The sequence below is a fragment of the Diplotaxodon limnothrissa genome, linkage group LG19 (genome assembly GCF_057381915.1).
Source record: "Diplotaxodon limnothrissa isolate DT_005_m linkage group LG19, D_limnothrissa_male_GT1.1, whole genome shotgun sequence".
NCBI classification, from domain to species: Eukaryota; Metazoa; Chordata; class Actinopteri; order Cichliformes; family Cichlidae; genus Diplotaxodon; species Diplotaxodon limnothrissa.
The window spans coordinates 32127402-32142265 of NC_140614.1; the positions used below are offsets into that span (position 1 = coordinate 32127402).

At 42.4% G+C, this 14864-nt stretch overlaps 2 protein-coding genes across 3 annotated transcripts in view; both read right to left on the reverse strand.

Moving 5' to 3' along the window:
* Positions 1-2164, reverse strand: part of LOC146612593 (regulator of G protein signaling 6-like) — a 54017-nt gene extending 51853 nt beyond the window's left edge. The window contains exon 1 of one of the 2 annotated variants that reach the window (XM_085342421.1): positions 2069-2164. In XM_085342421.1, coding sequence (XP_085198547.1) covers positions 2069-2152 — 84 coding nt within the window. In that variant the 5' untranslated portion in view covers positions 2153-2164. The remainder of the gene's footprint in view (positions 1-2068) is intronic. The other variant, XM_085342420.1, reaches the window with a different exon arrangement.
* A 7587-nt stretch (positions 2165-9751) lies between these two features.
* The window catches only part of LOC146612596 (signal-induced proliferation-associated 1-like protein 1), a 39801-nt gene continuing 34688 nt past the window's right edge, over positions 9752-14864 (reverse strand). The window contains exons 16-21 of the mRNA XM_085342556.1: positions 14611-14773; positions 13384-13585; positions 12409-12558; positions 12074-12203; positions 11731-11809; positions 9752-11634 (exon numbers count right to left, since the gene is read on the reverse strand). Coding sequence (XP_085198682.1) covers positions 11491-11634; positions 11731-11809; positions 12074-12203; positions 12409-12558; positions 13384-13585; positions 14611-14773 — 868 coding nt within the window. The 3' untranslated portion in view covers positions 9752-11490. The remainder of the gene's footprint in view (positions 11635-11730; positions 11810-12073; positions 12204-12408; positions 12559-13383; positions 13586-14610; positions 14774-14864) is intronic.

Here is a 14864-nt window from a genome sequence, read left to right on the forward strand (position 1 = left end):
TCACTTCCCCTTCTTTTCATAGGAGGACAGAGACAGAGTAAGATAGTACTGCAGCACCTACGCCGCACGGACAGAGACAACCTCCTCTTCTTCTCTGCGAGCACTCAGCCTCTCTAATGGCTAAATACATCACTTTCACCTTTGTCTAACTGCCCACACCGATAACTTAACACTTTTTGCAGTAGATGTGGCAGCAGAAGGGAAGGCGTTTTAAAGCATCCATGCATTTTGCACTTTCTCTTTGCGCTATTTTTATCCTTTGATCGAGTCTGCACAGTCCTCCTTGCAGAAACATCCTGATGTCTCCCAGCTGTGGGTTTGAGCCTTGGGGATGAGGCTGCCAGTGTTTTCCCAGGCGGCGCAACATATTGGTGGCCATCTGCCTCTCTGCATGCAGCACCTTCACACTGAGCCAGGCTGCCCACCCACTGAGTCCAGAGGCCATGCGCGCTGAGCCCTCAAAGTTCCAGCACCTCTCTATTCTGCTTGACCTATTCGACATCTTAAATTAGACAGGCACGTAGGTAAAGCAACGATGCAAGAAACTCCACCAGGTTTAGACCGCAGCGAATGCTTTTAGTATTTAATCCTTTCCAAGATTTTGTCAAAGATACCTTCGATTATCCGGCTGCTTGGCTTTTTTCTCAAAAGCTTCAAATCAAAAATCGCCTTTTCAAAAACAGGAAAGGCGGAAAATCCTGTCATCTGAATCATCTGTCTGTTGTCACTGCATGTGAGTAAAACATGGAATGATGAATATTCCCTAAGGCAGCATCCCAACAAGCCTCTTAAATACGCCGCCTCCAGACATGTGTAGCATTACGTAACGAAGCTGTACAGTGAAATCCGTGGAAGTACCCGGTGTTACCGCAGCTATATGTTCTCCTCTACCAACTCGAGAGCCTCTCAGAATGGATGAACATGAACAACGCTGCATAAATAACCTGCTGCCGTGTAGAAGAGCCACAGTTATGACACATGGCATGAAATCTAGGTTTGGTAGCGCTGATTTGACGATCATTATGGGAGATTGTAAAACGCCCCCGCTGCTATCCGAGCAGGCAGAGTGTTTACAGTACGACCGAGTTGTTGCTGGCAATGCACTTCCACCGACTCTTATCTCGCCAAATGCATGTGACACCATCATAGCACAAAATGCCAACGGCATCATTATGAGAAGTGATTCATCAAGATTCAGCCTGACACTTTTTTCCAGGTGAGTGGCACACTCGAGTGTTTATTACAAAGATTTCCTCAGGCTGTCACCAGGCCTTAAAGCTCCACAGTGGCACATAGTTAACAACATGCCTAAAAGGAAAACATTTTTATCAAGCGATGCCGCTACTGTCAACATCTATTTCGCACCTGCTCTTCTGGATTTCTTCCCTAATCTGTTTGCCTGGACATATGAAGGGACGGTGATTAAAAGCAGGATGAAACACGAGACTGGGGGCAGCTTACAGAGGCAGGCTCGTAGCTCATATTTTACCATAACCAAGACCGATCCTGTAGTTAAAGTCTGATCAAATGATCAAAAGAAGCTGTATAATTCTTTTTTTTTTCTTTTTTGTTGAGTGGGCTGTCATAGTGCTCGCAAAGGAATAAAGAAGTAATTCGTGGGTTGAGGAGAAAGAACCAGCCCTGGAGAATCAGCCGCTTCTCCCCAGCCGAAAAACTCGACACCATTAACCTCCAATACTGCTGAACCTTTCCAATCAAACAGCAGCTAGTGGAAGTGAAGGCACTATGGGGATGTGGTAATTACACATGTCACCGAAGGCCCTCTTGCTGCCAAAACCATCCACCGAAGGGATTGAAAACTTATTAAAACTTTGCTGGGCTCGGGTTTGCCAGTGTTGGGATACAGTAGTAGGAAGTGGGTCCCGAAGAGACAGGAGCTTGTTGTAAGACAGTGGAAAGAGGCTTCCTGACACCTGACAGTGAAACCAGTGTGTGTGAGGTAGATACACATTCATACAGACCAGTGAGCTGTCAGGAGCCCGTATACGGGTCACTGCCTCTCAGCAAAGTCTTTTTCCCATCTCACAGAAAGCACACGCAGACTTGCCTTTCTGTAGACGATCATATTGGGGGAGTCCTCCTCGGGATCAGCGGTGCCCGTTCCTCCCTGGTCTTTGGACCCTTCTGCCATTTTCTCTAAATCCTGTCAAGAAAAGCAAACGCACCATTAGAAGACAGCATCCGGCATCCGCTGAAGGGTCGAAGAAAACAAAATGAAAAACGACAAACATCAGACGATAACTGCATTTCCCCCGAGAACCAAAAGTTCTCCAGCCTTTATCGGAGTGACATTCAGCTGTCAAAACGCATGCTGCTGTCTCAAAAGCAAAAAAAAGAAAGAAAAGAGGACGCCTGTCATAGCAGAGGCAGATAAAAGGGCCCAGGTAGGCCGATGTAGGATGAATAATAAATAAGCCACAAAGCCAGATCGTGAACACACAATACCTTAACCTCAGCGGGTGTTTCTGCAGTTGCCAGGGGCTGTGCGAGAGGTTGCCGTGTAGCTCTGTTTAATTTGAAAAATAAAGACTGTAACTACATAAATAAAGTCAGTGCTAAGGATGTGGTAACAGTTGAGCTGGGAATGCTCAACAGTTTGTGGATAAAGGTTGAAATAAATAGCTGGAAATAATGGAAGGACAACTGGAATAGTTAATAATTACCTCAAAGGAAATACTCAAAGTAGCCCAATGAAGAAGCGCTGATGTGGAAGAGTAGTGGGCTCAATAGCATAACAAAACACTGACGTATGCAGACAGGTAGATGCACAAGATATTTGCAATTAACACTATTAGATAACCTCATCTGAGTTCATCTTATATAAAACTGCCACTGCAGTAAAGTGTGTCAGCAAGGAGGAATCAGGAAGGCACTAATTATGTATAAAGCACAGACCCTACGCTGTGTCACTGCATCATTTCATGTCTGGCACTGATCACCACCTGCACTCATGTATATATCTTTCTACGTAGCACTCATAATTCTTATTCTCATGTATATATCTCATGTATATATCTCATGCACATATCTTTCTTTCTACATAGCACTTTAATTCTTATTGTTTGCACTGAAGCACCGCAGCAATTTCCTAATGTTGTAAACCTCAACATCTGGCAATAAACCCATTCTGATTCTGATTCTGATTCTGATGTCGGTGTCCTCAGCACACACTGAGTGCGGCTGCGACGTTGATGACTCATCTTAACAGAAAGCTGATGTTCATAATGAATGAACCTTCACCGAGGTGATACCGATAGTGGCTTTGAGCGTGGTTAGCGCTGGCCACTGTGTTTGTTGTTGTTTTTATGCTAAGCATAAGTAAATGTTGACTCCATTAGCTGCAATCATACAATGGTTACCTCTGATCTGCCTGCACTCCCAACATTAACCTCCCCCAGGCTTCATGCTTTGAGAGCCGCTGTTAAGGGATTTATTTACTTTCTCTAAGCAGACACACACACACACACACACACACACACGGAATTAATTCTGCTTAAGTAAGGATTTTCATAACCTGGTGACTGGTGCTTCACAAGCCCTCTCAGCTCCTTTTGCATTCGAGGTACCTGTAAAATGTAAAATGGCTTTTTAACCATTTGCTGGTCCTTTAATTGGGAGATGAGACTGGTGAGGAAGTAGATCACATAGTTTAACACATCCTTAATTTTTGGTGTGAGAGAAGAAAGCTGCAATTCATTGTTGTTGACAGTTATTCGTGTTTAAACAGAGCTGTGATAAGCTACCGAGGGGCAAAGAATAGTGGATACAGATGGCATTTTATGACAGGGACACGTGAGCGTGCTCAAATGAAACCTTCATACATTAAACCTGCAGCTGGCATGGGGGATTTGGAGTGGCTGTATTATATAATTGCAACTCGCAATGTTACAATTTACTTCAACTTTTGAAGACAATAGCCGTGACGGAGACAGGGGGGGGGGAATCATCGGTGTTACCGGTTCGAACGGCAGCAGCCGTGCAAGGTGGCTTCGTCACTGTAGCTTTCATTTATTACACCGTAGAGCATGGTGATGCGCATGAGTGAATAAGTAATCATCCGCTCTTTCCTCACTGTTTGTTATTGCCACCAGAAGTGCAGAGTGCAGCACTCCTCATTGGCTAACACGTCTGTGCTCTTTTTAGAGTCTGAGCACATTAGACAGCTAATCTTTGCGCCTGCCTCAAGGGTCGTATACAGACAGAGGAGGTATGGATTGCATAGCACCTGTTCGAAGAAAACAATAGTGTACCAGTAGTTCAAAGCTGTAATTCTGGAGAGCAACTTCCTTCTAATGAAGCTGCTCAAACATGCAAACCCACAGACGCCTGTCCAAGAGAAACAGATGAAACAGGCATACTGAGAGCTGCTGAAAGAAACCCAAGTGGGCCACATATGCCCTCATGTACACCACATGTGTGTATGTGTGTGTGCGTGTGTTTCTACCCATGCATATCCACAAATCTAAGCACGCAGCAAAATCCAATTCATGAGGAAACACAAAAGGACATTGCACACACACACACACACACACACACACACACACACATATTCACAGAGGCAGACCCCCTGTGAGTCCACAGATGCCCGGTCAACTGAAACAAACTGGAATAAAACTGGCAGAGAGTTTGCAGAAAGAGCCACGCAACAAGCCGTGCTCCAGTTACAGCCAGAGCCATAAAAACAGCGAGTCCCAAAGCCCTGTTCACTTGAGGCAGGCGAACGTCTGCAGTGCAACATCTGTGACACCTGACAGTTGCTGATACTGAAGCGTTTTATTACCTTAACAACAAAATATCGCCCGGTCCACTCGGCTCCCCCTGGCTGGCTTCCCCTTAGCAACAAGCAGCAGGCAGGTTCATGGTATAATTGGCACAGGGAGAGAGAAGGGGATGGAAGCAGTGGAGCAGCGAGAAAAGAGAGAGAGAGAAAGAAATACAGAAGGGAAAAGAAGCTGGTTGGCCACTGCAGTATTCCTCTAGTTCTCCTCCTCCTCTTCTTCTTCTTCTCTCTTCACCAGCCCTGCCTTGCCCCGGCAGTTCAGGAGATCCTCATGTGTGCACCTCGTTCATCCCCCCTCTCCCTCTGTCTGCATGTGCACGACTCAGAGCGAGAGCAAAAGAGAGAGTGTGTTAGGGAGGGAGGGAGGGAGATCAAGTTGAAAAAAAGGGGGGAGGGATGAAGGAATTAAAGAGAATATAAAGAGGAAAACAGAGGGAGGAGAAAGACAGGCAGGAAGAGAGAGCGAGAGAGGGTGTGCGTGCATGAGAGAGAGAGAGAAGTGGATGCACAGCACAGAGAAAAGGAGGACAGAGAGATGCACACTGCAGCAGCAGCAGCGCCCACTGATGCTGAAAATAAGAAACATTTCATTAAGCGGATATTGAAATGCTAATATAAAAACAAGTTAGTGAGCACACACTTACACACACACACACACACACACGCTGGCTATAAATACATATCCCAGACTCTTTGAGCAAGCAACCTCAGAGAAAATGCTTTCATTATGCATTCAAAGCTCATGTATGAGAAGCCGCCCGGGTCCCAAAATTAGACTTTTTCTTGTATTTCTTAGTGGGGTGGGGGTGTGTTTCTTTTATCACGGACAAAGTCCACTTTCCATGTCCTCGAGTACGCCGAACATCCTCTCATGTTTCTTCCTCCACCCATTCAACCCATTCTAAATGCATGTTCTCCTCCCGTCCTCTCTTCATGTACACTCATTCAAGCTTAAATGGCAAACCCAAACGAATGAACCTTTTTCTTTTTCCCCCCGTCCGCCATAAATTAGATCCCAAAAGCCCCCGAGAAACACAGCCCAGAAATACATGGCATGGCCAATTTGTGAGTGCACGCGTGCAGAGTGTGCACACACACACACACACACACACACACACACACACACACACACACACACACACACACACAGATGCCTGGGTTTGACAAAGCCGGTTCACCAGCTATCAAGGAATTGTGTAGCCTGCTCCTCTTCACTGCACTTTTCCTCCTGTTTTTTCCACAGCGTGCTGTTTGGCACGGACCTCTCCTCGTTGCTTTTTGAAAATATTTGAGGAAGCTTCAAAATGTTCTTCACAACACGCAGGTTTAATCAAGCCTGAGAGATAAAAAGCCGCACTTCTCATTATTAGAAGTACAATTTGTTCGGTGTGTGTTTCTTCAGGCAAAGAGCAGATTAAAATTTGAACAACCCGAAGCTGCTACTGTTCTCTGTAAATGTTGTAACCAAGGGAAACTGAGGTCACAGATACTCACCCTTACCCTGCACATTTTCCCACTACTTATAGACAGGGAAAGAGCAGGAGTGTTACATCCTCCCAAAACTACAAAACTACTATGATAACTACACATTTACCCTTTTCGTACATCTGCAGTGATACATAACACACCTCACCCGCAGAATACAAACTGCATATGATCCATGTACCATCTTTAACAAGGTGACAGACAGGCAGCCGGCAGACAGGCAGGGACTCTAATCTGCTTTGAGAGGGCCAGTCCTGCCATAATCTGCATTAATGCTAAATTATTAAACAGCCTGCTCAGATCCACACTACTGCTAGAGACCAACAGTGCTAGCCACACACAACACAGCAAAGATCTCGCTTGCTTTTAGAGAGACTTAAGAGGAATGTTTTTAGGCTTTTTGCCAGATTTTACATCTAAATATGTGGAGATACACAGAATAGATTCATTATTTAAAGAAATTATTGTGGATTAGTTTGCTGTTTTTTAAGGCTGTCTGAAAATATTATTTGCATTACTATTGGTACCATGGGAGTGTCATGCTAGTCTACAGTACTGTGCAAAAAAACCTCTCAATAATTAGTATAACCACCTTTATTCTACAAATCCTGAACTCTCTTCCACAAGCTTTGTTCAGTTTATTTAAGTAGTCTTTAGGAGTAGTTCTCCGGGGTTCTTGAAGGACTTTTTGGGTGTTTTTCTGTTCAGATATCATCTTACTGCATGACCACTGAGATTATTGTCATGCTGAAAATGAAGTTGATATTAAAGATGCTTTCTAGATGATCAGCTACAAGGACTGAACTAGAACATGAGGGAAAGGGCAGCCAATGTCCAAAGACAACATTTGAAAGACTTCAGAAAGCCTAGAGAACTGTTGCTCAAGACCGCTTTAAGTTTTAAGTTACAAGAAAATCTGCTTGGAGGTAAAATATAAAGAAACGAAGGGCGGCTCAAGACTTTTGCACAGTACTGCATATGCACTACTAGCCTTGCATGTCTGGATGCAGTTTTAAGATAACAGTGACATTAAGAAAAAGTGAAAGATTTATAGGGTATAATGTTAATAATACATAATTATCAATTATGTAAATGTTCTTGTTCGTTTTAGGTTTAGTTATGGTTACAGAGGCCTAATCTGTACACTCAACAACACGGCCTCCAATCACAAAACAAAAAGATGAATTTGACTGCTGGATATATACAATGTGTGTGTGTGTGTGTGTGTGTGTGTGTGTGTGTGTGTGTGTGTGTGTGTTAGCGATTAGCTATGAATTCTTTTAAACATGACAATTTGTTAACATCTGATCCAAAATAGCCCAGGAAGATCAGTCCTAAGCAAATGCGGCTTCAGCAGTCTGTGTAACACATTGTCATCATCTTACACTGATAGTCTTTCAAATACAAATTCCCTCTCCGCCGCCATGCTAGCAGCAGAGCTGTCATTGCCGGGTAGACAGCTACAATATATTACATTTCATGACTTTTGCAATAATCAAATCAGAAGCAGAGTCCACCCCACTCTTATGTCCCAATAGTGCCAACAATATAAACATTAACAGTTGAGACAGTTGAGATGTTCAAACACTACAAGAATCATATTTAGCTCATCTAAATGTCACTGCTAAAGGCACATAAGACTAGATTATCTTTCACATTTGTTTTAACTGGATTCACAAAACAAAGGGACTTCTAAGGCCAGTGTGGCCAAGAGAAACTACTTTAGTGATGATTACTTAGCAGTGGCTCAGTAGCCAGAAACCTGCAATCTCAGCAGTGACTATGTTTTTGCTACCCCTACCTTAGCTTTGCCATTAACCAGGGTAAAGCGCTTCATATGTCTCCGAGCAGACTGCTCTCTCACTTGTCATATTAGTAAACAACACTTGATGGCACTAACAATAGTCGTGGCAAAAGTACAGAAATCCTATACTTCATCAGACGTACAGATACAACTGTCTAAAAACAGTCCAGCAAAAGTTAAAGTACTGATTCAATTTCTTTACTCAAGTAAAAGTTAAAAAGTACAGGGTCTGAAATCTAAGTAAGCAAGTAAAAGTAGCTCTTTGAATTATGTTTCTACCAGCTGTTTTTTGTGTTATACTAATGTAATGATAAATCTTCTAATATTAGAAGAGGGGAATGCAAATTTTACTTTAATTTCTAAACAAAAAAATGAGGAAAATTTTAAAAAGAATCTTTATTTTCTGATGCCTACATTGTAGAACCTGATTGAACAAGATGTTTCATGAGTTGTCCTGGCTGATTTACATCCTCTTCACTGACAGTAACCGGTTATGCTGTCTTTTTTTCTAGATGCTATAAAGTTGGAATTCATCATCAGCTAAAATTCACATTAGTCTCTTCCACACTTGATGTATCTCTGACCATGAGCACTGCAGCCACTGTGCACTAACAAACTGTTCTTCGCCTTAATTTCATCACAACACTGATCTGTGTTAACCCCAGACTATGGCACGCGATTATGCATCTTTCATCTCTTCTTTATGCGACGTCCCCTGGTGATTAATACACGAACCAGACTTTCTTTTATTTGTTCCTGTTTAGCCTTAAATTGGTTTGATGTTTGAAGGCCCACAAATTGGTTAAACCAAAAGTAACAAGCCTGCTTTGAAAATGTAAAAGTACAGATATTTTTTAAAATGTAGGGCGTAAAAGTAAAAAGCTATCAGAAAAAAAAAAACTCAAGTATAGATAATTGAAAATTCTACTCAAGTACAGTAACAAAGTATTTGCACTTGGTTACCAGCTCTCTGGCAGGTTTAAGCCATTCAAAGCAGCACATCACTTGTAAAGATGTCTTATTGGTTAAAAATAATAGAGTGCTACCAAACATTAAAAAAAGACACCACCATCCCTTATTTTAATTTTACAATACAAAAATAAGCATTAATATCTATTCTATTTCTGCAGTCGCTGATTAAAAACAGGCAGAAATAGATTACATCTTCAGTTATGGCATGAACTCAGAAGGTCATTTTAATAATAGCAGGTTTGATACAGAATAACTGCTATTTGAATGACTAAACATCCAAACAGGCCTAAATCACACCAATCACCTGCTGGATGCATAACGGTCCACGTCTCCGCCCTGCCTTCTCTCAGGATATCCTGATCAATCAATCTGTCCCACGCAGCCCTGAATGTGTCTGGACAACCGCCTTGTGTAATCAAGCTTGAGTGGAAAAACAGCACCTCTCTGTTAATCACAATGCAACAGCGGGCAGCCACAAGGCCGCCAACAGGTATCCATTTACTCAAAGCCACCTCATATAACCCCCAGCAGTTGTGCTAGTTTCCTATTTTGCTCTTGTTGATGAATGACATGTCTAAATCGCAGTACATTAGTACAGACCACTCAGCAAGACAAAGTGTAATTGAACAAAATATCTTTAATAGATATAAACTTTTTTTGTGTGTTTGTTTTTACACATCACAGCTCAATGGAAACAGAATCACATGCTGACACACATGTTAAGAATGAAGGCATAGGGGCAATCTGCTACCGTACGGGCCTACGACTCATTTTGTCTGAGTCCGGCTTGTGGTTCCACTCTGCACTAGCAAGTAAAGCAGAAAGACATCAAAAATAACTGTAAAAAATAAGAACGAAGGTGCGATTTTGATGAATATTAAACTCTCCTTATATACAGTTGCACAGCATCAGGGTACAAAAGGAAATAGTTAAAGTATGAGGCTTAAATGAGGACTGAGCTCGGTCATCTGCAGATCAGATTCTGTGTGGGCTTTCGCGCAGATTTACAGAAGTACAGAAAACTGTAGCTGGGATTTCAGGATTTACACAGCATCTTATCTGCAATAATATAACAGTACCAACTGACTCCATCCAAAGTTTTAGGGATCAGATTGAGGCATTTTAGCGTGCTATGGGAGGAAAAGGATGTGAGCTCACTGTAGTAGTATTTTACATCTTGTCAACACTAAGTGGCGCTCTCAAATCAATCCACTGCAGCAGGCAAACGTTTTTAGGATTAGAAATATCAATATGTTCTCTAGCACTGTACTCTGGATCAAAAGTTACCCGGCTCCTGCTGGAAACGTTTGAGTCAAAGGATACATCTTGTCACGTAGGAAACCATTACTTGTATATACTGTACATATCTAACTGCATATGGCTGTTTTGCTTTTCTTGGCCATCATCTTTGACATAAATACTCTTTACATTATTATATCAAGGGAAGGCATGAGAAAAATAAATGTGAACATCACATATTTACAATAATCTGAATAAGTGACACTGAATTGTCGATTTCTATCTTTATGGCACCCATATTGTGTTTGTAATATATATATTTTTATATCTTTTCATGTGACCAGTAGTCCTATACAAGTTTTACTTGCAATAACCCTCGCTACACTTGCACAGTCTTTTACATAAGCGATACAGACAGGCACTCGACCTTACAGTGTTTACAGTATGTGCTATGCAAAGGGTCTGTCTGTCTATCTGTGCCTACCTACCAACACTAACCATCAAAAATGCAACTCCCATCCTCTCTTATAGTATTTACTTCACCTTTTTTCTCTTTGTTAGTAATACAAAAATAATCAGATCAGTGTTGTTATCTGTGAACTGGGAAAACTGGAGAATGTCTTAACGGCAGCACATTTACAGCACACCTGTCAATTAAGATCAGGGACTATATTCAGCAACTCTTGAAGAAATTTTAATTTGTGTTAGAGTTTTTTGTTTAATTGGAAATCCGTTCACTTAAAATTAGGTTACAGCTGGGGAGCTAAACAGTGACTTTAAATCCCTTTAGGTTTGGGTTAGCTTTGAAATCGTGCTCTCGCTTTCTCTGACATGCAGGAATACCAACAGTCCATTCAAGGGGGGGGGAAACAAAAACATTATATTTTATGAGCTCCTAAGTAAGGGAGAGCATGCCGATGAAAACTGACACACAGATACGCCGCTGCTCTTTTTTGTCTATCACCCTGGATTCTCCTTTGTCTTTTGTGGTCACTGTTCAAACAGATCCATGAGGCTGAGGAAGGATGATGTTTACATCCATGTTGGCACTAGTTTGTAACAGTACAAGAGCGACACTGTTTTGTTTTTTTATGTGATTCTGCTGTGCACCGAACATTACTGAAGAGTTTGAAATCAGCTTGAGTAGTGGTTATTCTCCCAGTGGAGAGCAGGTCAGCAGCAGCGTGCATCAGTTCATGTCGATGGTGTTAAAGACCCACTCTGTAAACTTCTTCAGCTTGGCGGAGGCACTGTAGGACTCCTCGAGGAGACGCTGGTTGTCCTCTCGCAGGCCCTCAATTTGAGCTTGTAGTGATGCCTTGGCATCCTTCTCCTAATGGTTACAAAAGGCAGGTTCATACTTAGATTTTGCATCTATGTTTGAGGCTGTGCCGAAGAGGAACAGGATCAATCTAGCATCACAAATCACCTTCTTTAGGTCCTCCTGTAGTGCCTTCACCATGGATTCTAGCTGGCTCACTTTCCCCATCAAACAAGCTGGAGTCTCTCTGTGAGAGGAAAAAGCTTGACATTAGCTGGGACCAACATCTCACCTTAAATGATGGGTAAATGTTTCTTAGTCCAGTCTTTCTCAGTGATGGTACATGTAGCTTAGCAATCCCCAACAAACACTATTGTACTACTGGCAGGATTCATCGGTGATGCAGTGGTGTGCGATTTGCGGAAAATCAGTGTTTTTGGTGGCACACTTCTGGAAAAACCAGTGGATGAAAGCAAACATTGGATCTAGGCCATGACCTGAGGCCTCTCACCCTGGCGAAGGCTGTCTCAGTGGAGCCGCCTGAGGCTCGGCCTGCTGGGGACTGGTGGCTGCTGCTGCTGCTGCTGCACTCTCAGCCATGGAGTTCTCCTCCTGGGCTGCTAGGAAAACCAGCCTCTGCTCTGATGTATTAAAAAAAAAAGGTCAAATGTTATGTTATCTGACCTAAACAGAGAACAAATACAGTGTAACAGTGCCCTCTTCTGATAAAAAATTAAGATAGCAGGTGGATTTCTCTATTACAAAACTAACTTAACCTTCACTTCAAATGTCTTTTTGTTGGTGGTTTGTTTTTAAGGATGAAATGAAAACATGACGCCTGGTTACCCTCAAAGGCCTTGGCAGCATCTACCAGGTGGGCCCAGTCAAGCGGGCCATCTGCCCCCGTGTCAGGCAGGGGCATGAGGACAGGCTCTTGCAGCTGTTGTTTCTTCCCCTCTTGGTCCAGCTCTGAACTGTCTGGGGCTGACAGGTCTCCTGGGAAGGAAAAGAACACAGTCAAACACAATGAATGAGATTTGTATCTGTTTTTAGGGGGCTGAAGATGGGAAACTTTATAGTCAATGCTTTTAGCACGGCATGGCCAAAAGACTTTTTCCGTAGCAGTGTGCTTAGTGTGTTTAAGCTTTTATTCCATTATCTGCAGATTTACGCATACTGTATATACAGTATTGTGTAAAAATCTTTAGCCACCCTCATATCTTTAGATTTTGTTGGGAAAACTGGAAATGGATGCGAAGAGGTATGCAAACGTACATGGTAATACAACATATAAGGCAAAAAAAGAGTTTGTACAATTCTAACAAGCTTAAAGTTCCAATAATACTTCGCATGACCACTTTTATTCTTCAACACAACTCTTTTAGACAAGCTTTCCTCTCATTTCTTTAAGTATCCCTCGGGAATAGTTCTCCGGGCTTCTTGGTGGACATTAAAAGCTCTTCCTTAGATGTCGGCTACATTTCTGTTCTGTTCTCTCTCAGGATGATCCTACACTGCTTGCGTAATGTTGAGCTCTGGGGAGGACATTCTTTTTCAATCCAGGTTTGCTGAAGACATCTTTAAAAAATTACAACAAAGTCAGGCTCCTTGGAACAAAAAGAAAGGGTTGGCTCAAGACTATTGCACAGTAGTCCATCTGCTCCATTATGAACAAGAGGTCACCACCGCAGCACATAACGAACCATGTTTGAGTTAGAAGGTTTTTTAACGTGGGAAACTCTTCCCGATTCCTGATGCGGATGCGTAAACCACTACGCTTTGGAGCCACTACAAGTTCAATCACATAAACTAGATGTTTACCGAGGGATTTGTGCGATGCTCGCCGACTCGGTCCGTGGCGGGCGATGGGTGAACGTGGCATGGTGGAACAGGAGAAAAGAAGGTCAGTAGGCGTTTCACGCTGTCCACTAGAGGACGGCTCCCTCTGCCCGCTGTAAATGCTCTCATCAGACAGGGTTCTCTGAAGGGAACGTCGACTGGGTGGGGGGCCTGGAAACAACGGCTTCACGAAGGGATGGAAGCAGACGAGAAGACTCAGGTAAAAAGCGAGAAAAAGAAAAACTGCATGAAAACACTGAAGGGTTTTTATTAATATTCTATTGGGGTTGTGTCATATCATATTGTCCGTGATAGTAATAATAAACACTTTTTAGCAGGGCTTTAAACAGCTGGTTAAAAACCTCAACCCAATATGTTATATCCCAGGTAGTTTCATCATGTGGTCTTGTGCGGCCCCTGAAGAGTTACAATATCAGGTTACATTAGCTGTTGTTAAACTAAAGTACTTTTTGTGTTTGTGAGAACCTTCACAGACATAAAGTATTTAACAGATATTTTATATTTTGCTTACAACTTCCAGGTTACCTAACATGCTATTGTGCTTACATTTGACTTGTGAAGCTTCGCTACTATGCAACCATAATACTGCTGGCACCTCGTTTTAAAACAGTCCTTGGTGAAATGACAAACACTACATGACCATGAACATATAGACTTCCTTACTTGGACTGATGATGAGGTGAAACTGATATTTTAAGCAGCACAAGATGAACATAATGTATACACAGAGACAGAAAACAAGCCTTAATTTGTTATCAAAGCAAATGTAGTGGTTTATTAGAGTGGTACCAGGAGCATTATCCATAATCATACAGTTACAGTAGCGGGAAAAGAGTAGAGCCTGACTGATAGCGATACTGTACCAATATTTGGTTGATTCAAAACGCTGATATTCTCTTATATCACCTGATTTTTTTTTCTTTGACACAGGAAATGTAAACATATTTCTTTAACATTTCTTATGTGTAGTTATTTATTTACTCGTTTAAGAGCTGCCCGACTTTGCTTGGATCAGCATGTTGTTTTGTTTGTGGTGTTCCTAACAGTTGCGGAGTGCCATCTGGTGGACAAAGTATGATAGCACAGTTAAAGGGTGTTTCTTCAGTATTGACCACTATAAATGCTAATACCGACAGATCGTCAAATTGCTAAGTAATATAATAGCTTATCGAAAACATCTCCCTGTACCTTCTCTTCATTTGTAGTGGGTGGAGGGCTGTCAAGTGTGATGAGCTTCTTTAAGTCTTCCTCCAGGCTGGACTTCGCAGTGTGCCGCTGGGGAGACTGGGAGCCCCGGAGATTGGCCCTGAGCTGGGGTTGACCACCCAGCAAACCATCACTCTGGTGCCGTCTGAAGATTAACATAAAAAAAACAAAAAACAAAAACGAATTCAGGCAGAAATCTCTAGAAACGACAAAGCATGTCTGTGATTAGCAGCAAC